The sequence below is a fragment of the Elephas maximus genome, chromosome 15, assembly GCF_024166365.1.
Source record: "Elephas maximus indicus isolate mEleMax1 chromosome 15, mEleMax1 primary haplotype, whole genome shotgun sequence".
NCBI classification, from domain to species: Eukaryota; Metazoa; Chordata; class Mammalia; order Proboscidea; family Elephantidae; genus Elephas; species Elephas maximus.
Genome location: NC_064833.1, coordinates 76,171,057 through 76,198,351, shown reverse-complemented (window position 1 = coordinate 76,198,351; position 27,295 = coordinate 76,171,057). Strand labels below are relative to the sequence as shown.

At 43.6% G+C, this 27,295-nt stretch overlaps 2 protein-coding genes across 6 annotated transcripts in view; both read left to right on the top strand.

The window, feature by feature from the left end:
• Nucleotides 1–1,810: 1,810 nt before the first annotated feature.
• RRS1 (ribosome biogenesis regulator 1 homolog) lies at nucleotides 1,811–4,486 on the top strand. The gene is made up of 2 exons (XM_049854115.1): nucleotides 1,811–3,537; nucleotides 3,933–4,486. The coding sequence occupies exon 1, from the start codon at nucleotides 1,916–1,918 to the stop codon at nucleotides 3,011–3,013; it is 1,098 nt and encodes a 365-aa protein (XP_049710072.1). The 5' UTR covers nucleotides 1,811–1,915; the 3' UTR covers nucleotides 3,014–3,537; nucleotides 3,933–4,486.
• Nucleotides 4,487–5,220: 734 nt separating this feature from the next.
• The window catches only part of ADHFE1 (alcohol dehydrogenase iron containing 1), a 40,734-nt gene continuing 18,659 nt past the window's right edge, over nucleotides 5,221–27,295 (top strand). For 3 of the 5 annotated variants that reach the window (XR_007513294.1, XM_049854111.1, XM_049854114.1), the window contains exons 1-8: nucleotides 5,225–5,305; nucleotides 9,493–9,619; nucleotides 20,269–20,306; nucleotides 22,469–22,515; nucleotides 24,404–24,457; nucleotides 24,642–24,796; nucleotides 24,946–25,142; nucleotides 26,759–26,836. Coding sequence is in view for 4 of the 5 variants with exons in the window: in XM_049854111.1 (XP_049710068.1) it covers nucleotides 9,525–9,619; nucleotides 20,269–20,306; nucleotides 22,469–22,515; nucleotides 24,404–24,457; nucleotides 24,642–24,796; nucleotides 24,946–25,142; nucleotides 26,759–26,836 (664 nt within the window). In the remaining variant the exon portion in view is untranslated. Of the gene's footprint in view, nucleotides 5,306–9,492; nucleotides 9,620–20,268; nucleotides 20,307–22,468; nucleotides 22,516–24,403; nucleotides 24,458–24,641; nucleotides 24,797–24,945; nucleotides 25,143–26,758; nucleotides 26,837–27,295 lie in introns of all 5 variants that reach the window. The other 2 variants (XM_049854112.1, XM_049854113.1) reach the window with 2 other exon arrangements.

Here is a 27,295-nt window from a genome sequence, read left to right as displayed (position 1 = left end):
CTTGGCCCCATGGAATGACTGGGAGTAAAGACTTAGTGCAGACAGAAAACCAGAAAATCCTCAACTTCTTTAATTTAGATAAGAGGAAGAAAGGACAGTCTAGTATAATGCCTGACACATAACCTGGGCTCAGTAAATGTCTGATGAATCAATGAACGAAGGAAAGGTAGTGAGCTCAAGAAAAGAGCAAACTCAGGGCCCACGTAGCGTGGGTGAGCTGTATCTAGGGCCCTCTATAGCTGAAACTCAACTGAGTCTGTTTCCCAACCACTTGTATGTTAATTTCTGCTGCTTCATTCTCCAGCATAAGCCTCCCTTCAGCCTCCAAATCTCGGTTAAAAAATAAATAAAACCTTTAGGTTACACAATCAGCAGTGCCTCGCAAACCTGGACGTGCATACTAATAATCATCTAGAATCTTGTTAAAATGAAGATTCTGATTCAGTCCATCTGGGGTTAGGCCTGAGACTCTGCATTTCTAATAAGCTCCCAAGTGATGCTATGCCGCTGATTAACCCTTTGAGTATCAAGAGCCTGGAACACATTGCAGACTAATGTATGTAGATACCTCCTGCTCCCACATTTCCTAGGTATATAACCTTAGACAAGTCATTTCACCTCTCCGAGTCTTCCTTTTCCATCAGTGGGCTAGGGTTAATAACAATTATAGCTAGCATTTATTGAATACTTAGTATGTACCAGGAACTAATGTTTCATATTTTTTAAAGTGTCATTATTTGACCCTTTTAACAACCCTGAGGTAACCTCATTTTGAGAATGTGCAGGGCTTAGAGACGTCATGCTTAGTAGAAAGTGAAAAAGGAGAGCCTCAATGAGATAGACTGACATAGTGGCTGCAACAATGGGCTCGAACATACCTATTATTATGAGGATGGCACAGGACTGGGCAACGTTTCGTTCTGTTATACATGGGGTCACTATGAGTTGGAACTTACTAGACAGCACCTAACAACAGGGCTTGAAGAGGTTATAAACAACCTGTCCAGGATATATGTAAACAGTAAACTCAGATCTGATCTTAGGTGATTTGACTCAAGAACCTGGTGCTTAACCGCAATGTAACACTGCCTCTTCAACTTACCTCCCAGAGCCATCATGAATATTAAATAATTAGCTTTAGGCTGACATGCATTGACCAGTTCGCCCATGTTCCAGGGCCTAGTCTAAGCCTCCCTTGGGGCACATTAGCTTATTTAGCTTCCTAACAGTCTCGCATCTTACACGTTTTAAAATAGGCCCAGACAAGTTAAACAGAGGAAGGTCAAACTGCTCCTAAGTGGCAAATTCGAGACGTCCCTGGTGCTCTTTAGCTAAAGCCCCGGAGCTCTGAAGTACCAGCCATCTGCCCGCTCCCAAACCGACCCAAACCTTCTTCTGCACTTAGCTCTACGTTTATCTGTGCGATGTGTCCACACCTAGAACCTGGTGAGCGGATTAGGGCCCAAGAACAGCTGGGTGGCTACAAATCTTTGCAAGATATTTAACCTGAACTTGTAACACCGTCGCTCCGGAACGCCCTTCATCTCCTGCCCTAGCAATTGGCCCCGCCCCGAGGCCCCGCCCCGAGGCCCCCACCCGCAATCTCGGAGCCGCGGTCCCAATCAGGCTCTGGAACTTGTAGTCCGCGCAACTCGTGCCAGCTCCGCCTACATCCGGGCGCAAGTCGAACGGCCCTGCCTCTAATACCATAAACTCTCCAACACCGCCCTCTGCCGGCTTTTGGGGAAAGGTCACCCAGACGGCAAGCCGGTTCCGGATGCTCCGGAAGTGAAGCTTTCTTTTCCGGACCGAGCATCTGGGCGTCTGCACGTGGTTGTTTTGCCGGACTTGAACCGGCGCCGGCGGAAAAGTGAGTTCAGGCTCAGCCTCAGAGCTAGTGAGCTGAACCAGAGCCATGGAGAGTCAGAGCGTGGAGGAGCTACTAGCAAAGGCGGAGCGGGACGAGGCAGAAAAGCTGCAGCGTATCACGGTGCATAAGGAACTGGAATTGGAGTTTGACTTAGGCAATTTGTTGGCCTCAGACCGGAACCCCCCAACGGGACTGCGGTGCGCGGGACCCACACTGGAGGCTGAGCTGCGGAGCTTGGCGCGGGACAACACGCAGCTGCTCATCAATCAGCTGTGGCAGCTGCCCACGGAGCGCGTGGAGGAGGCGCTAGTGGCACGGCTGCCCGAGCCCACCACGCGCCTGCCTCGCGAGAAGCCGGTGCCCCGGCCGCGGCCGCTTACGCGCTGGCAGCAGTTTGCGCGCCTGAAAGGCATACGACCCAAGAAGAAGACCAATCTGGTGTGGGACGAGGTGAGCGGTCAGTGGCGGCGCCGCTGGGGCTACCAGCGCGCCCGCGACGACACCAAGGAGTGGCTGATCGAGGTGCCTGGCAGGGCCGACCCCTTGGAGGACCAGTTCGCCAAGCGGGTTCAGGCCAAGAAGGAACGGGTGGCCAAGAACGAACTGAACCGGCTGCGTAACCTGGCCCGTGCACACAAAATGCAGCTACCCAGTGCGGCCGGCATGCACCCAACTGGACACCAGAGCAAGGAGGAGCTGGGCCGCGCCATGCAAGTGGCCAAAGTCTCTACCGCTTCTGTGGGACGCTTCCAGGAGCGTCTGCCCAAGGAGAAGGCGCCTCGGGGCTCCGGCAAGAAGAGGAAGTTTCAGCCTCTCTTCGGGGACTTTGCAGCCGAGAAGAAGAGCCAGTTGGAGCTGCTGCGAGTCATGAACAGCAAAAAGCCTCAGCTGGACGTGACGAGGGCCACCAATAAGCAGATGAGGGAGGAGGACCAGGAGGAGGCCGCCAAGAAGAGAAAGATGAGCCAGAAGGGCAAGAGAAAGGGGGGTCGGCAGGGCCCTGGGGGCAAGAGGAAAGGGGGCCCGCCCCACCTGGAAGGGAGGAGAAAAGGGGGCTTTGGAGGCAAGATTAATTCTGGGCCTCCTGGCTTGGGTGGCAAAAAGAAGGGAGGCCAGCACCAAGGAGGAAAGAGGAGGAAGTAATAGTTTTCACCCTTGGGTCCCCTCTGTAAACCAAAAACTATGCTAAACGTTAAACTTAAAGTAGCGGGATGCACAAGAAAGTGGCAGCTGCCTTCATTGAACTTGAGGTTAAAGGGACAGTGTTGCCCTCCCTTCAAGAGGGTATTTTAAGTGTTGGACTCTACAAATGAGTGTTATTCCTGCAACGGAGGGTTTGGCTGGAGTTTAAAGGACGCGTTTGAGGGCATCAGAATTAGGGCAAGAATTTGATGGACAGTGGGAATGAGTCTATTCTTAAAACAGCCTTTTTCTTTTTAATGTTGGCTATAGGGCAAGAGAGAGTTGGTCATATATCAGAGACTTACTGATTTATACGTTTCTTCATTTTTATCAAAGCAAAGGGAAAGGAAAGATTACAAACATTTTCTCAAGTGGGCTTTAAAGTAACTATTTTAAAGGTTATTTAATAAAGCTGTGTCTGTATCCAGTGTTACTTTTAACTTCTTTTGGTAGAAATCAAGTGAAACCTGTCATCTGAATACCAGGTATAGAATCTTTTTATTCATTTTAGAAAAAACACAAAGCAGCTATATTATGGTTTCAGAGAGACCACTTTAGTTAGAAAAACTCATACTTGTTTTGTTACCAAGTGTATTGAAGGTGTACAACAGATGTTTGTTTGAAAAAAAGATATTAAGCTTTTTCACGCTTTGAAAACTATTGGTTCACTGTAAATATAAGTGTGGGCGTAACTAAATAATGCTAATAATCCTCATTAATCCAGAAAATATTTAAAGTTTTCTGGATATTTAAGTCCCTAATTTGTTTTTCTTTTGGTTTATTTTCTTTTGTTTTTAGCTTCATGTTAAATAGGGTACCAGAGAAAGAGACCCACAAAGTCTTTAATTGGATCATTGTTATTTTTTGTTTTATCTGTCAGATTGACCTGAGCTGGTTTGATTAGAGGAGTCCCTAGGTGGTTCGCTCAACTGCCAAACAGATTTGGAGTTTTGAGTTCACCCACAAGCACCTCGGAAGAAAGGCCTGGCCATCTGTTTCTGAAAAATCAGTCATTGAGAGCCCTGTGGAGCACTGTCTGCGACACACAGGGTCGCCATGACCAGAGTTGACTCCTTGGCGGCTGCTGTGGTGGTGCTTTGATTAGAAGGGAAAATGTTTATGGCTGTCCTGGTGTACTTTTCTGCCCATCAGTCTCTTTCCCTAATAAAGATCTGAAAAGAATTCATAGTTGATCTAAAACCCAGGGGCACTTTTGTGCTGCTGTAGAGCAAAGGGCCACCCAGCTGTTTTTAGTCTGACAGTTGATAGGAAAAGGGAGAATTTGTCTTTCAGTTTTTCTGTGTAGTCTCTTACAAAGGTACTTGTAGAGGTTTCTGTGAAAAAAAAATCAGATTTCATTGTCGATGTGTAACGGTTATTAAAAACAAAGACGTTCAAATGTTACTGTCTTCAGATACTTTCTGATTAAATTAAAGGTGGAGGTTTTTGGTTTGGGCCATCATTAACCAAGTTTTCCCCTGAGAATGATAGGAACATGACACTGTTAAGGTCTTTCAGAATACAGTGTGATTGTGGAAAGTTTTAGCTAAGATCAAGTTAAACTATTTAATGGTACCATGAACAACAACATCAAAAACCAAGCAGTTCACAGTATTTGCTAATTTAACACCTTTTAAGTTCTTCCCAATTGTCAGGGTTTTTTCAGGTTTTGATTTCAGGCGTTTTTGATTTGGCAGTGGGATTCTAACACTGGCCCGTAAAATAGGTCTCTTGGGCTTTTTGAAAGATTATTGTTCACTGATAAAACAGTTTAAATTCAGTGTCTTAATCCGTTATTTAGCCCTGAAAAGACTTTAAGAAGGCAAAGTAGCATTTTAAAGGGTTCAGAGTGGAAAAATCTGTTCATCCCCCTCTCCCCAAGGTCTGCAACTTGTGAAAAATAGAGGATTTTAAATAGGCTTTCAGAAGTACAGAAGACTCTCACAGAGCAGTTTTCTTCTATGGCTCTTTCAAAGCTGGGTGATGAAACTTTGCGCCTGATGCAACAGTAGTTTTAACTCCTGGAGAAACAGTTTTGGGCCCCTGTGGGGCTAAATCTCAAGCAGGTGACCTAAGCTGAGCAGGTAGGGGAGACGCGCCCAGTGGGCGGGAGGAGGAGGACGGCGGGGCCGGGGATTGGCCTGCGAGGGAGGAGGGTCTAGGGGGCGGGCTCGGGAGGCACAGTGGCGCAGCCATGGCAGCCGCCTGCAGGGCCCGGGTCGCGCGCTTGTTGAAGGATCTGCAGAGCGCAGCGTGAGTGTGGGGCTGGTGGGCGGGCGGGCGGGCGACTAGAGGATCCCACCGTGCCCACCGCAGCCACCTAGGTGTGAGTGGGCATTCTTCCGGTTTCAAGAACTTGAAGCGGGTCCCGCTGTGCACGGCCACTCCGCGCAGGGCCGTGCGCTGTGCGCTGCAGCATTGTCACGTGTGCTGTGTGGCCTTGCAGGGCCCGGGGAAGCAGGTGTTCCCCTGCTTCTTGTTAGTTAAGGAAACTAAGGGCCAGACAGGGTAGTGCCTTGTCCCACGTCGTCGCAGGCCGTGGAGAGCTTGGCACAGTAACTGGAACAAATGCATCCACTCAATTATCACATGTTTATTGAGTGTGTATTGTGTGCTGGACCCTGGTAGCTCAGTGGTAAGTAAAAGGTCTGCAGTTCAAATTCACCAGTTGTTCTTTGGAGCAGCTCTACCCTGTCCTATAGGGTCGCTATAGGTTGGAATCAACTCGAGGGCAACGGGTTTGGTTTTTGGTATTAGGTGCTAGAAACTACTCTGGGTGCTGGGGATACAAAGCTTCAAGGCTGTGAAGCAGTTCAGAGTCTGTGGGGGCAGGTCTAAAAGGGGCCTGTGCAGAGCACAGGGGCAGAGGGTGTCTACGGGAGGATGGACATGAGAAATGACAGTTACACTCCCCGGGCCGATTCAGGAGGTGCGCATGCACGTTATGACCTGTCTGATATACCCCACTCCAGAAATGCCTGAGACCTACTAGCTGCCTGGTAGATATTTGTCAAGGGTAAAACGCACAAGTCAGGCTAGGAAAACATGGAAGAGTTTTGAGTTAAGATAAATGGGAAGGGAGAGAAACTGAAGACAGGAATTTCCGGCAGAAGGAAGTATAGTACCAGAGCCCTCTAGATGGAAGTGAACTTGTAGCTCCAGGATCTATAAGTAGTTAAGGTATGGGTGTACCTTCATAGGAGGAAGTGAGGATGGAAAGACAAATGGTGAAAGACTAGGAACAAAATAAAAAAAAAAAAAAAATAGCCCACACTTATTGTGCATTGCATGTGTCAGGTGCTGGCCTAGACACTTAACATGTACTGCCAATGAATCTACAACAGCCCTATGAAATGCTGTGTTATTTTCATAGTACAGATAAAAAATATAAAGGCATCGAGAAAAATAATCTGCCCATGTTACATGGCTAAGCAAATGACACAGCCGTAATTTGAACCCAGACATCTGGTTTCACAGTCCTGGTTCTCAGTCTACACTAAGGAATTCCAGTTGTGTCCTGTAGATAATGGAAGGCTACTGAAGCAATATTTCTCATGATGAAACACTAATAACCTGTGATGCCCCATGAAAAAGAGAATTCCATGGCCAAATTATTTTGAGAAACGGCATACTGCTGTTTACTCTTCTCGGAAGAGTCAGATATATATTAGCACAAGAAGGGCTTTGAAAAGTCCTATTAAAAAAAAAAAAAAAGTTAAGCTGTGGTTAAACTCTATGTTCTAAACCTGCCATCATTTAAAAAAAAAAAAAAACTCATTGCCCACTAGTCAGTTTCGACTCATAGCAACCCTGTATGTTGCAGAGTAGAACAGTTCCATAGGGTTTTCTTGGCTGTAATCTTTATGAAAGCAGATTGCCAGACCTTTCTTCCTCAGGGCCACTGGCTGACTGGGTTCCTACCTAGCTGGGTTCCAACCGCCAACCTTTAGGTTAGTAGTCAGGCACAAACCATTTGCGCTGCTCAGGGGCCTCGTATCATCATAGAACTCTTTTTATCAAGCATCGTCATTAGTATCCCTGGAACCAGTGTAACACAGAACACGTTTTTGGAATTTTGCATGGGAAAGGAGGGTGGAATGGTTAGAATTATGATAGAAAGAGCAGTCTATCATAATGGATCAGTGTGGAGTAGAGAGGAACCACAAGGCTATTGTCATGCTCTAGCTAAAAGGTGATGACTTCAGGCACCCAGGCAGGGGCAGTTGATATAAGGGGTATGTCTTAGTTTGCTAGGGTTGCCATAATAAAATACCACAAAGTAGGTGCTTTGAAGAACAGAAATTTATCTCCTCAAAGTTCTGGAGGCTAGAAGCCCAAATTCAGAGTGTTGGCCTGGTTATGCTCTGTCTGTCTGTTCTTAGGGGAAGATCTTGTCTCTTTCAGCTTCTGTAGCCCCAGGTGCTCCTTGGCTTGTAAAAAGATCCTCACATGCTGTCTTCTGCCTGCCTGTGACTCTACTTCTGTGTCTGTCTTTTACATGAAGTGCCACTCAGAAGAAATTAGGACCCACCCTACTCTGGTACCACCTAGTTTAATTTAACTGATAATACCTGCAGAGAGAGGCCCCATCTCCCCAAACAAGGTCACATACAGGAGTTAGAATTTCAGCCTACCTTTTTGAGGGACACAATTCAATCCATGACAAGTTACTCACTTCTATCAAGTAGATTCCAACTCATCGCGACCCTGTAGGACAGTAGAACTGCCCCATAGGGTTTCCAAGGCTGTAATCTATACAGAAGCAGACTGTCACATCCTTCTCCCGCGGAGTAGCTGGTAGGTTCAAACCACTGAGCTTTTGGTTAGCAGCCAAGTACTTAACCACTGTGCCACCAAGGCTCCTCTATGAGGATAAAAACAATCTCAGCTCCTCTCTCTGCCTCACCCCTCACATCTAATCAGTTACAAAATCCTCTTGATGTAAGCAGAGAGGCAGAGGGAGGAGTTAAGTTTCCTGGCTGGAAAGTCTCAGTAAACACTGAGGCCATTTACAAAGATAGGGATTATAGGAGGGTTAGCTTCAAGGGTAACTTCAGTCGCAGGACATACCCAGGTGAAGACCTCCAGTAGGTAGTTGAATATATTGTTCTGGAGCTCAAGAGTGAGGTTGGAACTCATCCATGTGTATAGACGACAGTTGAAACCATAGGTATAGAAGCAAAGGCCTTGGGAAACTATAGAAGCAAATGGCTGAGGACAAAGTCCTGGGAAGCAGCACTGTTACTTAAATAGCAAATGGTGCTTTGTTTTTTGTTTGTTTGTTTTTCTGCACAAAATTTTTTAATAGGGTAAACACTTAAAAATTGGGAGAATTCACATAAAAATCTTGGAAAATGGCATCTTTGAGCCTGCTGGGATTGAAGTGGTGGCTGCTGCCTGTAGACAAAGCCTTTCCTGGTAGACCCAGCCTACAGCCCACACTCACCCCACATCACAGAGGCAATGACCCCAGTGCTTCAGTCTCAGTACACTATCTGCCAAGCTTCCTTAGACATTTGAGTTTGCAAATGATTTGTAGGTTGAATGGAGGAAAAGGAACTAGCTCTTAAGGATATATAAGGCAAGACCAGAGAGGTGGGAGAAGCTCACTTCACAGATATGCAGTGCCTATGCTCTGTCAGGCAGGGTCCTCATTGCTGGGGTACAGCAGGAAAAAAAGCACATCAATATCCCTGCTGTCATGGAGCCGATGTGGCTCCATGGGAGAAAAACCAGGCAATCTGCTTTCCTGAAGATTAAACCCAAAAACCCATTGCCGTCAAGTTAGTTCTAACTCAAAGCGACCCTATAGGACAGAGTAAAACTGCCCCACAGGCTTTCCAAGGAGCGCCTGATGGATTCAAACTCCTGACCTTTTGGTTAGCAGCCGAACTCTTAACCACTACGCTCGCTGCCAGGGTTTCCCCCTAAAGATAATAGCCTACAAACCTCTGCAGGGCAATTCTCTGTCACATGGGGTCAACTCAACAGCACCTACCAACAATAATATCCTTGAGAAGAAAATAAAGCAGGGAAGGGTATTGGGGGAAAGGATGTGACTTTAGAGTCAATGGTCAGAACAGGCCTCACTGTGTCAGTTTCCTGTGGCTGCTGTAACAGGTTACCACAAATGGGTGGTTTGAATCAGCACAGGTTTGTCCTCTTACAGTCATGGAGTTCAGAAGTCTAAAGTCAGTTATTCCGGGCCAAAGTCAAGGTGTAGGCAGGGCCACCCTCCCTCTGGAGGCTCTAGGGGAGAATCCATTCTTTGCCTTTCCCGGCTCCTGGACCTGCATTCACTGTAACCCTTGGCTGGTGTCCTTTTCTTCTACCTTCAAAGCCAGCAGCATAGCATCTTGCATCAGTGGTCACATTGCCTTCTTCTGTGTCCTCTTCTCCCACTGCCTCCCTCTTATTAGGACATTTGTGATTATATTTAGGGCCCATTTGGATAATCCAGGATAATCTCAAGATGCTTAAATTAATCATACCTGCATGTGACAGAGTAGAACTGCCCCGAAGAGTTTTCCAGGCCGTAATTGTTATGGAAGCAGATCACCATATAAGGTAATACTCAGAGCATTCTGGAATTAGGATGTGGGTATCTTTGGGGGCCGTTATTTAGCCTCCCACACTCATTGAGAAGGTAACTTTTGTTTAAAGACCTGTTGGAGGTTGGAAGAGAACCATGTGGCTGTCTGGGGATGGTATCCCAAAGATGGGACCACATCTGACCTGTTTTCACATAAAAGTGACTGGAGCTAAGTGAGTGAGGGGGAGATAAAGCCAGAGAGGGGCCAAAGATGACCCCACGATTTTTTTTCCTGAACAACTGAAAGGGTGAAGTTGACATTAATTGGGATAGAGAGGACTGTGGAGGACCAGGTGTTGAGGGAAGACCAGACATGGAAAACCTGCGATGCCTAATGTATGTCCAGGTGAAGATGTGAAGGAGGCAGTTGAACCTGGAGCTCGGGAGAGAGGTCTAAGATGGAAAGATAAATGCAGAAGTCACAAGCATAGAAGATATTCGAAGCCATGAGGCCAGGTGACGTCACTAAGGGAATGAGTGTGGATAGAAAAGAGACTACTCAGCATTCAGAGTAACAAGGATGAAGAGAAACCAGGCCAGGACAGCCAGCACAGTCAGAAGAAAAGCAGAGATGGGGGTCCTGGGAGCCACATGATCAGAGGATGCCACTGGTAGGTCATTATGATGAGGACTGAACTGGAATTGAGCAGCTTGTTAGCCAAGTGAAGGTCACCGGTGACCTCACCAAAGTCATGTCAGTGGAGTAGTGGGCATAAGCCAATTTCAGGAAGTTCCAGAGAGAACAGGAGAAGAGAAATTGGATAGTCAACTAAAGAAACATGTGGGTGGCAGCAAGAGAGGAAGAGAGACAAGAGAAGGATCTTTTTTAAATATATTGTGGGAAAAATCCACCACTGGTCTTCAGTTTGTGGTACTGTGGGGGCTTGCGTGTTGCTGTGATGCTGGAAGCTATGCCACCACTATTTCAAATGCCAGCGGGATCAACCATGGTGGACAGGCTTCAGCAAAGCTTCCAGACTAAGAGTGGTAAGAAGGACCTGGTGATCTACTTCTGAAAAAATTGGCCAGTGAAAACCATATGAATACTAGAAGAACATTGTCTAATATAGTGCCAGAAGATGAGCCCCTCAGATAGGAAGGCATTCAAAATACGACTGGGGAAGAGCTGCCTCCTCAAAGTAGAATTGACCTTAATGATGTGGATGGAATGAATCTTTCAGGACCTTCATTTGCTGATGTGGCACAACTCAAAATGAGAAAAAACACCTCTCCCTGTAACAATGTTTGCAGACATACTTTGACAAATACTGACCTAGAGAGAAGAGACCCCATGGCTCAAAATCATTTTTTACAGTATACCTCCAGAGGTTTAAATGAGAAGTAAAATTTTCTAAATTCTAAGATGAAAAGTGGGCAATGATTATGACTAACCATAATCAAATGTCTTATTAAAGTGTCTAGCCCTAAATTAAACAATTAAAAAGTGTTAGCTTTGTCCTGAAGTTTTGTGAGTAGCTGATCTTTGACTAACGGAAGTGCTGCAAGAAGGAGAGGTCAAGGGTGGAATATGGGCATGAAATTATTGAACACTCCTACCTTGCAATCCCCCACTTGCCTGTCAGTTTGTTGTACTGCAGGGGCTTGTGTGTTGCGGTGATGCTAGAAGCTATGCCACCGGTATTCAGATACCAGCAGGGTCACTCATGGTGGACAGGTCTCAGCTGAGCTTCCAGACTAAGAGAGACTAGGAAGAAGGACCCGGCAGTCTACTTCTGAAAAGCATTAGCCAGTGAAAACCTTATGAATAGCAGTGGAACATTGTCTGATATAGTGCCAGAAGATGAGCCCGCCAGGTTGGAAGGCACTCAAAAGATGACTGGGGAAGAGCTGCCTCCTCAAAGTAGAATCGACTTTAATGACGTGGATGGAGTCAAACTGTTGGGACCTTCATCTGCTGATGTGGTGTGACTCAAAATGATAAGAAACAGCTGCAAAAATCCATTAATAATTGGAACATGGAATGTATGAAGTCTGAGTCTAGAACAATTGGAAATCATCAAAAATGAAATGGAATGCAAAAACATCGATATCTTAGGCATCAGTGAGCTGAAATGGACTGATATTGGCCATTTTGAATCAGACAATCATATGGTCTACTATGCTGGGAATGACAACTTGAAGAGGAATGGCATTGCATTCATCGTCCAAAAGAACAATTCGAGATCTATCCTGAAGTACAATGCTGTCGGTAATAGGATGATATCCATACTCCTACAAGGAAGACCAGTTAATATGACTATTATTCAAATTTATGCAGCACCCAGTAAGGCCAAAGATGAAGAAATAGAAGATTTTTATCAGCTGCTGCAGTCTTAAATTGATCCAACATGCAATTAGAATGCATTGGTAATTATTGGTAATTGGGATGCAAAAGTTGGTAACAAAGAAGAAGGATCAGTAGTTAGAAAATATGACCTTGGTGATAGAAATGACAGTGGGGATCGCATGATAGAACTTTACAAGACCACCAATGTATTCATTGCAAATACCTTTTTTCACCAACATAAACAGCGACTATACACATAGACCTCACTAGATGGAATACACAGGAATCAAATCGACTACATCTCTGGAAAGAGATGATGGAGAAGCTTAATATCATCAGTCAGAAAAAGTCCAGGAGCCAACTGCTCATATGCAAGTTCAAGTTGGAGCTGAAGAAAATTAAAACAAGTCCACAAGAGGTATATCCCACCTGAATTTAGAGACCTATCTCAAGAATAGATTTGATACACTGAACACTAATGACCAGAGACCAGACAAGTTGTGAGATGACATCAAAGACATCATCCATGAAGAAAGCAAAAGGTCATTCGAAAGACAGGAAAGAAAGAAAAGACCAAAACGGATGTCAGAAGAGAGTCTGAAACTTGCTCTTGAACATAAAGTAGCTAAAGGGAACGGAAGAAATGGTGAAGTAAAAGAGCTGAGCAGAAGATTTCAAAGGGCAGCTCAAGAAGACAAAGCAAATTATTAAAAAGAAATGTGCAAAAACCTGGAGTTAAAAAACCAAAAGGGAAGAACACGCTTGGCATTTCTCAAGCTGAAAGAACTGAAGAAAAAATTCAAGCCTCAAGTTGCAATGTTGAAAGTTTCTATGGGGAAAATATTGAATAATACAGGAAGCATCAAAAGAAGACGGAGGGAGTACACAGAGTCGGTGTACCAAAAAGAATTGATTGACATTTAACCATTTCAGGAGGTAGCATATGATCAAGAACCCATGGTACTTAAGGAGAAAGTCCAAGCTGCACTGAAGGCATTGGTGAAAAACAAGGCTCTGGGAATTGATGGAATACCAACTGAGATTTTTTAATAAATGGATGTAATGCTGGAAGTGCTTACTAATCTATATGCAAAAATTTGAAAGACAGATGACTGGCCAGTCAACTGGAAGAGATCTGTATTTGTGCCCATTCCAAAGAAAGGTGATCCAACAGAATGGAGAAATTATCAAACAATATCATTAACATCACATGCAAGCAAAATTTTGCTGAAGATAACTCAAAAATGGTTGCAGCAGTACATCAACAGGGAACTGCCAGAAATTCAAGCCAGATTCAGAAGAGGATGTGGAAAGAGGGATATCATTGCTGTTGTCAGATAGGTCTTGGCTCAAAGCAGAGAATACCAGAAAGGTGGTTACCTGTGTTTTATTGACTATGCAAAGGCATTCAACTGTGTGGATCATAACAAATTATGGATAACATTTCGAAGAATGGGAATTCCAGAACACTTAATTGTGCTCAAGAGGAACCTGTACATAGACCAAAAGGCAGTCATTTGGACAGTACAAGGGGATACTGAGTGGTTTCAAAGCGGGAAAAGTGTGCGTCAGGTTTGTATCCTTTCACCATACTTATTCAATCTGTACAGGGGCAGATTATCCAATAAGCAAGGCAAGCACAGTCTTACTTGTGCTTACTTACTAATCTGTAGTGAACAATTTCACATTTTTTTCACCACATCAGAGATTCTGCTTCTAGGTATGGCTGGCATCTAGCTGTCTCTCCCAGCCCCACAGCACCTTCCTACAGAATCAAAGATTCTTTTCAAATTTACAATCCCTGACAGGCAGATGACCCAGTAGGCAAGGTAAGCACAAGCTTACTTGTGCTTACTTACTAATCTGTAGTAAGCAATTTCACATGTTTCACCACAGATGGATATTGCTTATTAGATAATCTGCCCCTGAATCTGTATGCCAAGCAAATAATCCCAGAAGCTGGACTGTATGAGGAAAAACACAGCATCAGGATTGGAGCAAGACTTATTAACAACCTGCAATATGCAGATGACACAACCTTGCTTGCTAAAAATGAAGAGGACTTGAAGTGCTTACTGATGAAGATCAAAGAATACAGTCTTCAGTATGGATTGCACCTGAACATAAAGAAAACAAAAATCATCACAACTGGACCGATAAATAACATCATGATCAACAGAGAAAATACTGAAGTTGTCAAGGATTTCACTTTACTCGGGTGCACAATCAACACCCATGGAAGCAGCAGTCAAGACATCAAATAATGACCCATACCTGATACCATACACAGAAACTAATTCAAAATGGGCCAAACCTAAATATAAAACCAAAAACAATAAAGATCATAGAAGAAAAAATCGGGTCAATGCTAGAGGCCCTAATGCACAGCATAAACAGGATACAAACCATAACTAGCAATACACAAACACAAGAAGATAAGCTTGGTAACTGGGATCTTTTAAAAAATTAAACACTTGTGTTTTTCTGAAGACTTCACCAAAAGAGTAAAAAGAGAAACTACAGACTGGGAAAAATTTTTTGGCTATGACAAATCGGACAAAGGTATAATCTCTAAAATTTACAGGAAAATCCAGCACCTCTACAACAAAAAGATGAATAATCCAATTAAAAAGTGGCAAAAGGATATGAACAGACACGAAGAAGACTTTTAGGCAGCTAACAGACACATGAGGAAATGCTCCAGATCACTAGCCATTAAAAAAAACAAACCAAACCCACTGCTGTCGAGTCGATTCCGACTCATAGCGACCCTACAGGACAGAGTGGAAGTCCCCCATATGGTTTCAAAGGAACACCTGGTGGATTCAAAACTGCAGTCATTTTGGTTAGCAGCTGTAGCTCTTAACCACTATGCCACCAGGGTTTCCCACTAGCCATTAAAGAAATGAAAGTCAAAGCCACAGTGAGATACTATCTCACTCTGAGATCAATGGCATGAATCAAAAAAACAGAAAACAACAAACGTTGGAGAGGCTGCAGGGAGATTGGAACTCTTATGCACTGCTAGTGGGAATGCAAAATGGTACAACCATTTTGGAAAACGATATGGCGCTTCCTTAAAAAGCTAGAAATAGAAATAGCATATTATCCAGCAATCCCCCTCCTAAGAATGTATCCTAGAGAAATAAGAGCCATCACACGAACAGACATGCACACCCACGTTCATTGCAGCATTGTTCACGATAGCAAAAAGATGGAAACAACCTGAGGGCCCATCAATAGATGAATGGGTAAACAAGCTATGGTACATACACACAATGGAATACTACGCAATGATAATGAATAATGATGAATCTATGAAACATCTCACAATATGGATGAATCTGGAGGGCACTATGCTGAGTAAAATAAGTCAATCACAAAAAGACAAATTTGTATGAGACCACTATTATAAAAACTCGTGAAAAGGTTTACACACAAAAAGAAACAATCTTTGATGGGAGGAGAGAGGTGGGAGGGAAAAACACTAAATAGACAAGAGAAAAGTGGTAAATTTGGTGAAGGGTAAGACAGTACACAGCACTGGGGAAGCCAGCACAACTTGACCAAGGCAAGGTCATGGAAGTCCATAGACATATCCAAACTCCCTGAGGGACCGAATTACTGGGCTGAGGGCTAGAGAACCATGGTCTGGGGAACATCTAGCTCAATTGGCATAACATAGTTTATAAAGAAAATGTTCTACATTCTACTTTGGTGAGTAACGTCTAGGTTCTTAAAAGCTTGCAAGCAGTCATCTAAGATACTCCACTGATCTCGCCCCATCTGGAGCAGGAGAGAAGAAGAAAACCAAAGATACAAGGGAAAGATTAGTCCAAAGGACTAATAGAAGACAAGTACCACAGTCTTCACCAGACTGAGTCCACCACAACTAGATGCTGCCCGGCTACGAACCACCAACTGCTCTGACAGGGATCACGGTAGAGGGTCCTGGACAGAGCTGGAGAAAAATGCAGAACAAAATTCTAACTCACAAAAAAAAAAGACCAGACTTACTGGTCTGACAGAGACTGGAGAAACCCTGAAACTATGGCCCCCAGACTCCCTTTTAACTCAGTACTGAAGCCGCTCCTGAGGTTCACCTTTCAACCAAAAATTAGAGAAGCCCATAAAAGAAAATGAGACTAAATGGGCACACCAACCCAGGGGCAAGGACAAGAAGGTAGGAGGGGACAGGAAAGCTGATAACGGGGAACCCAAGGTCAAGAAGGGGAGAGTGTTGACACATCACAGGGTTGGCAACCAATGTCACAAAACAATGTGTATATTAATTATTTAATGAGAAACTAATTTGCTCTGTAAACCCTCATCTAAAATACAATTTAAAAAAGAAGAAATCAAATGACTTGTATTGCCTTGGGCAAACCTGCTGCAAAAGACCTCTTTAATGTGTTAAAAAGTAAAGATATCACTTTGAGAACTAAGGTGCGCCTGACCCAAGCCATGGTATTTTCAATCACCTCATATGCATGGGATGGCTGGACAATGAATAAGGAAGACCAAAGAAGAATTGATGCCTTTGAATTACGGTATTGGTGAAGAATATTGAATATACCATGGGCTGCCAGAAGAATGAGCAAATCTGTCTTGGAAGAAGTACAGCCAGAATGCTCCTTAGAAGCAAAGATGGCAAGAGTTCATCTTAGTACTTTGAACATGTTGTCAGGAGGGACCAGTCCCTGGAGAAGGACATCATGTTTGGTAAAGTAGAGGGTCAGCAAAAAGAGGAAGACCCTCAAAAAGATGGACTAACACAGTGGCTGCAACAATGGGCTCAAACATAGCAACAATTGTGAGGATGGTACAGACCAGACAGTTTCGCTCTATTGTACATAGGGTCGCTATGAGTTGAAACCAACTCAAGAGCGCCTAACAACAATAATAACAACACTTGGGATAATAATATCTTCATGCTGATGGATGAGGTCTAATAAGGAGGCAAATTTTGACTGTGGAGGAGAGAGAAGGAAGCACTGTTGGTAGTGATGTTCTTGAGTAGATGAGAAGGCTGAGACTTAGTGCACAGGGGAAGGCTATAGTCAGTAATACCAGGAGAGAAGACACAATCACCAGGCCAGATACAGGAAGAGGGTAAATGAGGTCCTTTCTCTAACCATGTTTCTCCGTTTCTCAGGGAGAGTCCGAAGAAGCCCACCAGTGGTTCCAGGCCCTCATAAGAAGGTGGGGAACCCCACAGCTTATTCTCCTCACCCCAGTTCTGTGTCTTGGCACACCAGGACAATGAGAGAAGAGGGTCAGGGGAATGGAAATGTCTACATTCATTTATTTATTCATTTAATCACTCATCCAGTCAGTATTAAGGGCTTACTTTGTGCCTAACACTGTGCTAACCATTGAGGATAAAGTTGTAAGAAAGGGTACTAGATCTTGCCCTGCCATCTCAAAATTTACAATCCAGAGGCAGTGGCAACAAGAAAACGGCACCAGCAATACAGTGTGATTGACATTTTAGTGGTGAGGAGGTGCGGCACTCTGGACCACAGATAAAAGTGTCTAACCAGGGCCTGAAGTCATCTGAACTGACATCTGAACAACTGGAAAAAGAACCATAGTTAGCCAGACGAAGAGGGTGAAGAATGTTCCCTGCGGGAGAAATCACAAGGGCAAAGGTCTGAAGGCAAGAGACAGACTCACTCAAGGAAAAGAAAGAAGTTCAATTTTTCCAGAGCATGGTGAGAGAACCAGCTAGATAGGTAAGCAGGGCCAGTCAGGTGGGGCCATGGCTGAATTTACCACAAGAGCCACCGAAGCTGTTTTAATCAAGGGAGTGATGTCATCAGGAAAATTACTCAGACTACAGTGTGGGGAATAGAGGTGGCCAAGGTGGAGCCAAGAGAAGCCAGTTAGAAACCTGGTAGTAATCCAGGTGAGAGATGCCCAGGACCAGGTGTTGACACAGGGAAGAAAAGTGGATGGATTCCATGGGAGAAATACTTAGGGAATGAGAACCCTTGGCCTCTGTGCTTGGCTGGCTGTAAAGGGTCAGGGAAGAGGAAGGTTCAGAATGGCTGAAGGCAGCTCAGGGCAAAACCCAACATTTAAGGAACGAGCAGGAGGGAAGAGCTAGAAAAGGAGCTGGAGAAAGCACAGGACAGTCAAGGGTCCTGCAAGCCAAAGAAGGAGCAGTGGGTCCAAGAGGGAGGGGGTGCAGAGCCAAGGAATGTGTGGGAGACCAGGAAATGCACCCAGCAAATGTCAGCAGGGAGGGGAGAACCAGGGGGTGAGCTGGAGGGGATGTGAGGATGAAGAGTTTGAGGCATGAAATGTCAGGATAAGAAGAGTCCAGTGGGGAGGAAGAGCTAGGAAATCCCAAGAAGGCAGAACTTTGAACCAGTTATTCTGGTTTAAACCCCTACTGAGATTTTGCATTTCCACCCCCAGATGTACTGAGTCAGAATCTACATTTTAACAAGATCTCCCAGTGATTCCTAGGCATAATAAATTTTGAAAGCCAGTGCTCTACTAGTGGGAAACACTGGTGGTGTGGTGGTTAAGCGTTACAGCTGCTTACCAAAAGGTTGGCAGTTCCAATCCCCCAGGCGCTCCTTGGAAACTCGGTGGGGCAGTTCTGCCCTATAGGGTCGCTATGAGTCGGAATCCACAGCAATGGGGTCTGGGTGGTTTGGGGCTCTACTAGTGATTGTCAGAATTGGTCCCTAACCAGCGGCATTAGCATTGCCTAGGAGCATCTCCGCAAGGGTTGGAACTAGAAAGAACCAGTTGGAAGCCCTGCGCGAAGGCCAGATAGGGTGGAGAACAAACTGCATATAAGAAGGAGCAGAAATGGTGAACTGAGGTAGCCTCAGTGCTTGAATAAAGAGATAGGGTGGGAAGGAGCATGCGCGCCCACGAGCAACTAACAGGATATTGACGCCTTCGTGCTGGAAATCTTTGCGTTTGAATTTTTTCTTCACTTTGCCCGCTTTTTTATTCCTTGGAGGGTGTGAGGCAGGAAAAGTACTCCAAAGTAAAGCCCATCTCGGAAGGACACAGCGTTGGCTTTGGCTGCTTTCGTGTCCCGAGCCGCGGAATTTGAGACAAACCGTGATTCGCCTGGAAACCCGCTGAGACCACTAGATGGCAGTCGTGATTTATGGCATCGCTTACACGCGCCAGATGGTCTGTTTTCATAATTCTCAGAATTTTTGAGATCACAACGGTCATCCCGTCTCACCCTTTTCCTTCCTCTTCCTTGGATGTTTTATTTCCAAATCTGATGGGGGGCGGGGGCTGTATGCAAGCAAGTATCTACTGAGACTCCACTGTGACAAGGTCCCCAAGGGAATGAATGGGAACATACTGCCCCTTTCCTACCCTCTGTCAGATCCGGAGCAGAAGGAGAAAGAAGCTGCATAAGGGACTGTCAAAGAAACGGGAGACAACCGGGACGGGGAGGGATGCAGAAGCCAAGGGAGGAGGGAGGGAGGAAGGTTTCCAAAAAAGAGGATGTGGGGCCTCTGTAGAGAAGCAGACAAGGGGTGAGACAAGGGGGTGGAATTTTGTGAGAAGAACCACACCGGTGTGAGTGTAATTTCAGTAGCTTGGTGAGCGGCGGAAACCGAGCGTCAGCGACCAGGGAGGGGAGCAGGGTGCGGAGACAGGATGAAGACGGAGGGGGTGGCTGGGGAGGGCTGCGGGTCAAGTGGTGGCTCTCCCGGAGGGACGGGGCCGCAGCCTCTTGGAAGAAAAAACACCTTAGAGACATTGGGAAAGTGCAAGGAAAGTTTCCAGCAGTGAGGGACAGGATGAGACCGTGGGATGGAGGGACTCTGGTGAATCTGGGCTAAGCTCCTAACCTATTAAGAGGTAGGACCCATGGAGACCAGCTTACACACACTGTATTCCCGGAGTGCCTGTGTCCGTTCCTCGCGGGCATTTGATAAAGGAATTTGTATTTAAAAAAAAATCCTACAGTGCTGGAAACACTACCCTAGTTGCCGGGGAGTAGATTCCAACTCAGAGGGACCCCATGTGTTACACAGTAGAACTGAGTTCCGTAAACTTTTCTTGGCTATAATTTTTACCAGAGCAGATCGACGGGTCCTTTGCAGTGCAGCCGTGTGGGTTCAGATGCCAACTTTTTGGTTAGTAGTCCAACAGCCCAGAGCAAACTGTTCTCACCACCAGGGACCTGGAAAGACTCTAAAATCAACTTTTTGTCCGTCTCCAATTCCTATTTCTTCTATTGTACATTATATGCCAGTAATTATTCCTGTCGTAGCATTTTAGGACTAGTAAAGGCTTTTCATCTTTTGGTTTTCGTAGTCTCACTTTACATTTTTCTTTTTTTCTTAGATGCCAATGCCCAACTCATTCTCATACTTACTTCCAAGGTAATGCGCTTTGTGTTTTTCAACTAGCCACAATTTTGGGTTCTGTCATTGGCGTTTATAACACATTTAGGCAAAGTGTAAAGCAAGCAAATCAACGCCTGTAAGGGGGAGGTTGATGAAAACGGTCACCTTTTCACTGTGAAATTGCTAATACGTCAATTTAACTACACAGTGTTAGCTGAATGTGTGTGGCTAGTTAAGTGTCTGTTAAAGTATATATTTAGTGCTATTTCATAATCTTTTTCTATCTTAAATAGATAGAATTAGAAAGCTGAAAATGGTGACACAGATAGGGTTTTAAGGTTGTCTGAGTGCATCAATTAACCAAGATGAAGACTTTCAAGGTTGTAATACATTTCAAAAAACAAAGAGGTAAAGAACAAGGTGGTTCCTAGAAAGACAAAACTTGTTGGTATCAATTTTTAAAATAACATTCTATTCTTGATCATTCAAAATAATGAAAAAAAGGCCCCCAGACACCCTTATAGCTCAGCAATGAATTCAGTCCTGGTATTTCCCCTTTAGCCAAAGATTAAACAGACCCATAAAACGAAACGAGACTAAATGAGCACACCAGCCCAGGGGCAAGGACCAGAAGGCAGGAGGGGACAGGAAAGCTGGTAATGGGGAACCCAAGGTCGAAAAGGAGAGAGTGCTGACATGTGGGGTTGGCCACCAGTGTCACAAAACAATGTGTGTATTGTTTAATGAGAAACTAGTTTGCTCTGTAAACCTTCATCCAAAGTGCAATAATAAATAAATAAGTAATAAAGTGTATGTAAAAAAATAAAAATAATAACGACAAAAATTTTCAGTTCCCACCAACTTCTTAATCCTTTCCAAACTCCACTGTCCACAGAGTAGGAGGAAGCCGTTGTTGTCCTCAGAACGTCCTATGAATTACTGACGTAAAAGCTGGTTTTGGCTCTAGGAAGTAAAGGTCAAATCTAAACAAGGAGGCGGGGAATGGAAAGGGTGCCTGCCCTTACAGGAGCTGGGAGGAGGAGAAAGAGCAACTAACTGAGTGGTTTTTCCTGCGGGTGGAGTGGCTCACCCTTCAGGATAAGCCAAGAGACCTCCGGGTTCTTAACTAGGCGGAAGCGTTATCAGCCTGTAAGGCTCCCCTGGACAAATGCAGAATCTTTGTGATCAGCTGGTTTTCTCTGGTTCTTACTAGGTTTTAACAAAGAACCAATAATTTCCTATTAGGTGGAACGAAATTAGTAATTTAGAGAAAGATAATCTCACTGTTATCTACAGTCCAATTTATATCTTTCCTAAACTTTAGTAACAGGAATAATTTCTTTAAAGCCTGTAGGGACCAAAGAAATTTGAATTTTGATTAAGGGTGCTTTTGCCCTCAGGAAGCCAAAGTTAGTCTTCTAGCTGTGGTCTGTTTTTATTTAAAAAATGGTGGAAAAAATTGTTTTGTAGATGTTCATTTCATTTATCTTATGGCAATCAGGACTGATGTGAATAGGTAGATAAAAAGAAGAAATAAATTCATTATCTGGGTCCCTCATGCTTTTTCAGTGACAGAAAATCATTTTTACCATAATTAAAACTTGGTATTTTGCAAAGAAATACCCGCTTATAGTTTTATTAAATGTCATGAAGAAAACAATTATTTACCTGCTTTAAAAATGTAAATACCTTACTGTGATATGTTACCTCTATTAAAAAAAAAAAGAATCTTAAACAAATTATCACAATTGCTATAAGAAGTATAAAAAAAAACATACAAAAATTTACTAATAGTTGTTCTCTAACAATAACCCACTTTGGACCTTTAGCTCTGACATTGACTTTTATATTGCTTTTCATCACTGAGATTTAAGTAATGAAAACAAGCTCTGAACAAATTGTGTAGATTCTAGAGGAATTTTTACAAATTATGTTCTCAAAACTATTATCTTAATTTCAATGGAGAAAATATTTTAAATAACTTTATTTCCACAAAATCGGCATCAAATTAGCATGATTGTATGCAGATTTGAATTTTAATTGATTGTGCAGCAATGAAACCTGAAAGATAAATATATTTAGGCAAGACAGAGAAATGGCTATATTCCCTGCTGGAATGCCAATTTACTATCAAACAAGATTTTTTGCTTTATTTTTGAGGCTTACTCTGATGTGTTTTGTTTGTTTTTTATTTCTAGCTCCTGGACTGTCACCTTCTGGGAAAACAACAGATTATGCCTTTGAGGTAGATTTAATCAACCCATTCTTTCTTTTATGAATGACATGAGAAAATATAACTACAGTATTTTTTTAGTGCATGATTATTTCACTTTAAATTTGTTATTAATTGATGCTCTATAATCTAATTATTTAACCCCTCAGCACTTATTTAGCAAAATACCTTGTCAGAATAATGGAATATAAATTATCTGATAATGTGAATAATAGCTAGAATACTATCTGCTGTGTTGTCATTAGAATACAATAAATTCCCACTTCTACAAACTCTCCAAATTTTATATATGTTAAATTTTGCTTACTTTTGTAATTATATCGATTCCAAAAGAGGTAAAAGTAATCTATTAAGGAAAAGTAAAGGAAGAATTAATTGCAATGAGTTTTTAATCACACAGGAATTAAGAATTGTAATTATTTGCTTAAGTCCCTGTCTCCTCCTAGTGCAGGAGTCACCAACTGATGTGTGACCAGGAGCCTGACAGTTACTAACGGACTGAGCAGACTGGGTGAGGACCGTGCAGAATTCACTGAGGGCACAGTCCCCAGCTAAAGGGTGGAGCCTCCACTCAGCTCCACGTGATTGCTGAGCATCTATTGCTGACAATATAGGAATGCAAGCCCAGTGTTGCCAGATTATTCAAGAGAAATAGAAATTCAGATTGCCGCCTTGGATTTTTTTACCCTGATTTTTTAAAATTATTAACCAATCCAAAAAAAAATTAACCATAAACAAAATATATAGTTGATCAAAAGTGGCCCATCATTCATCAGTTTAAAAGCTCTTCTCTCAGCTGTAAACTTTGTGAGGTCATGTTTCTCTTGTTCATATTATATTACCAGAGCCAAGCACAGTAGCCCAGTGCCTGGAACATACCAGACACTCAATAGCATTGGGTGGATGGGAGAAGGGATTGATGGATGCAGGGGTGAATGGATAAATGCAAGGGTGGATGGATGGATGGATGCAAGGATGGGTGGATGGATGGATGCAAGGGTAGATGGATGGACAGATTCAAGGGTGGGTGGATGGGTGGGTGGATGGGTGGGTGGATGGGTGGATGGGTGGGTGGGTGGGTGGATGGACGGACGGACGGACGGATGGATGGATGGATGCAAGAGTGGGTGGATAGATGGATGCAAGGGTGGGTGGGTGGATGGATGGATGCAAGGGTGGGTGGGTGGATGGATGGATGGATACAAGGGTGGACGGACGGACGGATGGATGGATGGATGGATGGATGGATGGATGGATGGATGGATGGATGGATGGATGGATGGATGGATGGATGGATGGATGGATGCAAGGGCGGATGGATGGATGCAAGGGCGGATGGATGGATGCAAGGGCGGATGGATGGATGCAAGGGCGGATGGATGGATGGATGGATGCAAGGGCGGATGGATGCAAGGGCGGATGGATGAATGGATGCAAGGGTGGATGGATGGATGGAAGGATGGAAGGGTAGATGGATGGGTGGACAAATGTAAAGATGGATGGATGCAAGGGTAGACAACTGGATGACTGGATAGTGAATGAGTGCATAAAGGGGCAAAAAATAAATGAAAGAGATAACCACATTTAAGCTGGAAAATAGAAAATCGGAAGAAATTTGATAGGGAATTTAAACATGGAGGTGGGAGGAGGCAGACATTTGAAGCTGAAAGAACAATTGAGAGTATACAATGTGTTTGGAAAAAGAAGTAATTCCAATGTTACTGGAGTCAAGGTTTTTTTAAAGAGGTGTAGTAAGTGTGAGGCCTGATTGACAGTGACTTGGAAGGCCATATTAAGGAGTATGTACTTTATTCTCTAGACAATGGGAAACCATTTCAGGTTTTTAGAAAAGGAGTGGCCAACTCTCTAAAGCACCCAAAACCCAAATCTTATTTTTCAGATGGCTGTTTCAAATATTAGATATGGAGCAGGAGTTACAAAGGAAGTGGGCATGGCAAGTATATGAGATTTCTGCAATCTCCTGCTATAAATGTTGCAGTTTTTTAAAAAAAAATAAGTGCTAATTAACAACAGTTGAATCTTTTCTTTTTAAAAACGTAGTGTTGAGTTTGTCAGAAGAGTCTGTTACTACTCTAATGCAATCAAACCTAACTGATGAATTATTTTTGTTATCATAGGACCTACAAAACATGGGCGCTAAAAATGTTTGCTTGATGACTGACAAGAACCTCTCCCAGCTCCCTCCTGTTCAAGTAGTTATGAATTCCCTAGTCAAGAGTAGTATAAACTTTACAGTCTATGATAATGTAAGGGTGGAGCCGACTGATACAAGGTATTCTTGTGTTGTTGTTTACTGGAAATGTAAACAGCACTATCACTGTTGTTTAAAACTTGCACCAGGATTTATTTAATGGCATGGCAATTTATTTCTGAAAAATATGACATAATGTTTTGTTTTGTTTTGTTTTAACCTTCTCCAAGCTTCATGGAAGCTATTGAATTTGCCAAAAATGGAGCTTTCGATGCTTACGTGGCTGTGGGTGGCGGCTCCACCATTGACACCTGTAAAGCTGCTAATCTTTATTCATCGAGCCCTGACTCTGAGTTCTTAGATTATGTCAATGCCCCCATTGGGAAGGGAAAACCTGTGTCTGTGCCTCTTAAGCCTCTGATTGCAGGTAAAGACTTGCTTGTTTGACTTCACAGTTGCCAAAAGGCCTTGGGAGAGATGTAAGCTAATAATTTGAGGGTGGATGTTTCTCAAACATTCTGATTTTTTCATATCAGTATAAAGGCCTTGTTTGGAGACCAAAACAGATAGCAATTCATTAATTTTGGAAATCCTGGTCTTTGTTGTTGCACTGATAGAGACAATTTGGGTCAATGGTAGGAAAGTTTGCAGGTTTAAGCAGTGAAGTTGCTATGTGTATGTGTTTGCAGGGGAGGGAGGTGCCTCATTGATACATGTTACCATATCCCTCTAAACTCCTCTTTGTTCCGTCCCATTTTGCCAGCCACCGTGGAGTTTAAGTGGAACATTCGCTATTATTTTTCTGGTGTTGACCCAACCCTCTCTTCCGGCTGATCGCTCTTCAGCTGACCTCAGGCTTTGTCTCTTTCCTGAGACATGTGGCCGGCATGGATGCCCTGTGCTGGGCGACATCTGCTCTGTGGCCGTCCCAGGCACAGACATGCAAATGCAAATCAGAATGGCACGTTGGTTCCACAGCGGGTCTTGGGGTCTTCTGGTCTTGTTTTCCCTCGCATCTTTATGGCTGCTAGCTTCTTCTTACTTTAGAGTTTTACAACTAAGATGTACTACTTTGGTAACTGGAAAATGTCCTTCAGGTTTTGCTCTCTCTCTCCCTCATCATGAAAGGGCCTTGTGATGGGATACGGGTTAGCTGACGGCAGATGAACTGTTTTGACATGAATTAGGAATCAGCAGGGAACAGCCTAATTGATGTCTGGCAAATGGACCCCTCTGGTGAAGCTGTGTCAGTACCACACAGAGGGACGATTAGTAAAGTTTAGAAACTTGACAGAGCTACAAAACCGCGAGCCCAGCAAAGGCAGAGCATTACTGTGCTTCTGCCAAGAGGGAATAAAGATGTCTTTTAGAGACGGCAAAAAGGAATTTTCTTGCAGGAGACACAGAGTCATAATACTCGGCTGCAGCTGCTTCAGCTCCAGAGCTACAGGAGCCGAGGTGGCTAGAGGCCTCTCTGTTAATACAGACTCACTGAACATCATGTTAACTTTGTGCCTTATTTCCTCAGGCTGAATTAAGTATCTCTACTCACCTTTATTTTTTGTTGTTAGTTGCCATCAATTCGATTCCAAATAATGGCAGGTCCATACGTGCAGAGTAGAACTGCTTGCTCCATAGGGTTTTCAAGGCTATGACCTTTTGGAAACAGATAGCCAAGCCTGTCTCCCAAGGTGCCTCTAGGTGAATTACAACCGCCAGTGTTTTAGTTAGTAGTCAAGCGCTTAACCCTTTGGCCACCCAGGGACTCCTTTACTTTTATTTAGATGCCTTGTTATAATTTGAGCCCTGGTGGCTCAGGAGTTAAGAGCTCAGCTGCTAACCAAAGTCTACAGTTCGAATCCACCAGCCCTCCTCGAGAACTCTATGGGGCAGCTCTACTCTGTCCTGTAGGGTCGCTGTGAGTCAGAATCGACTCTATGGCAATGGATTTGGATTGTTTTTTGGTTTTTGTTTGTTTGTTTGTTTGTTTTTGGGTTTTTTTTTTTTTTGCTTTTTATTATAATTAACATTATTTTGTTCAAGTCCCAACTACCTCAGGAACTGGAAGTGAAACGACAGGGGTTGCCATTTTTGACTATGAGCACTTGAAAGTAAAAACTGGTAAGAACTTTGGCCATAGTTGTTTTTTTGTTTTGTTTTTGTAATCCTCTCTCCTACCTTTCAACACCCTGTTTTTTAATTCTGATACTTAAAACTCAAGGCATTATGGAACCAAGAGTAAGTGCATTTATGTGTTTTCTTTTCCCAAGTACATATAAAAATGTAAATCAGTCAAACAAACTTCCTTTGAGAATATCTATGAAAACCGTATGGAAATGCCGTAAACCTTGACTGACCCTTTTTCTACCCTACTTAGTCACTATCAGTGGAAATGGTTGTTCCCTTTCTTAATCATCTTTTTTTATGCTTTTAAGTCAACTCTATTAAGATATAGTTTTTATACAATAAAATACATCCATTTCAAGAGTCCAGTTTGATGAATTTTGACAGATATATACACTCATGTTGCCACTACCACATCAAGCTAGAAAACATTATCTCCTCAGAAAGTTCCCTCAT

What these genes read in the sequence shown, in the direction of transcription:
- RRS1 (XM_049854115.1), top strand. Translation starts at nt 1,916, where the DNA reads ATGGAGAGTCAGAGCGTGGAGGAGCTACTAGCAAAGGCGGAGCGGGAC.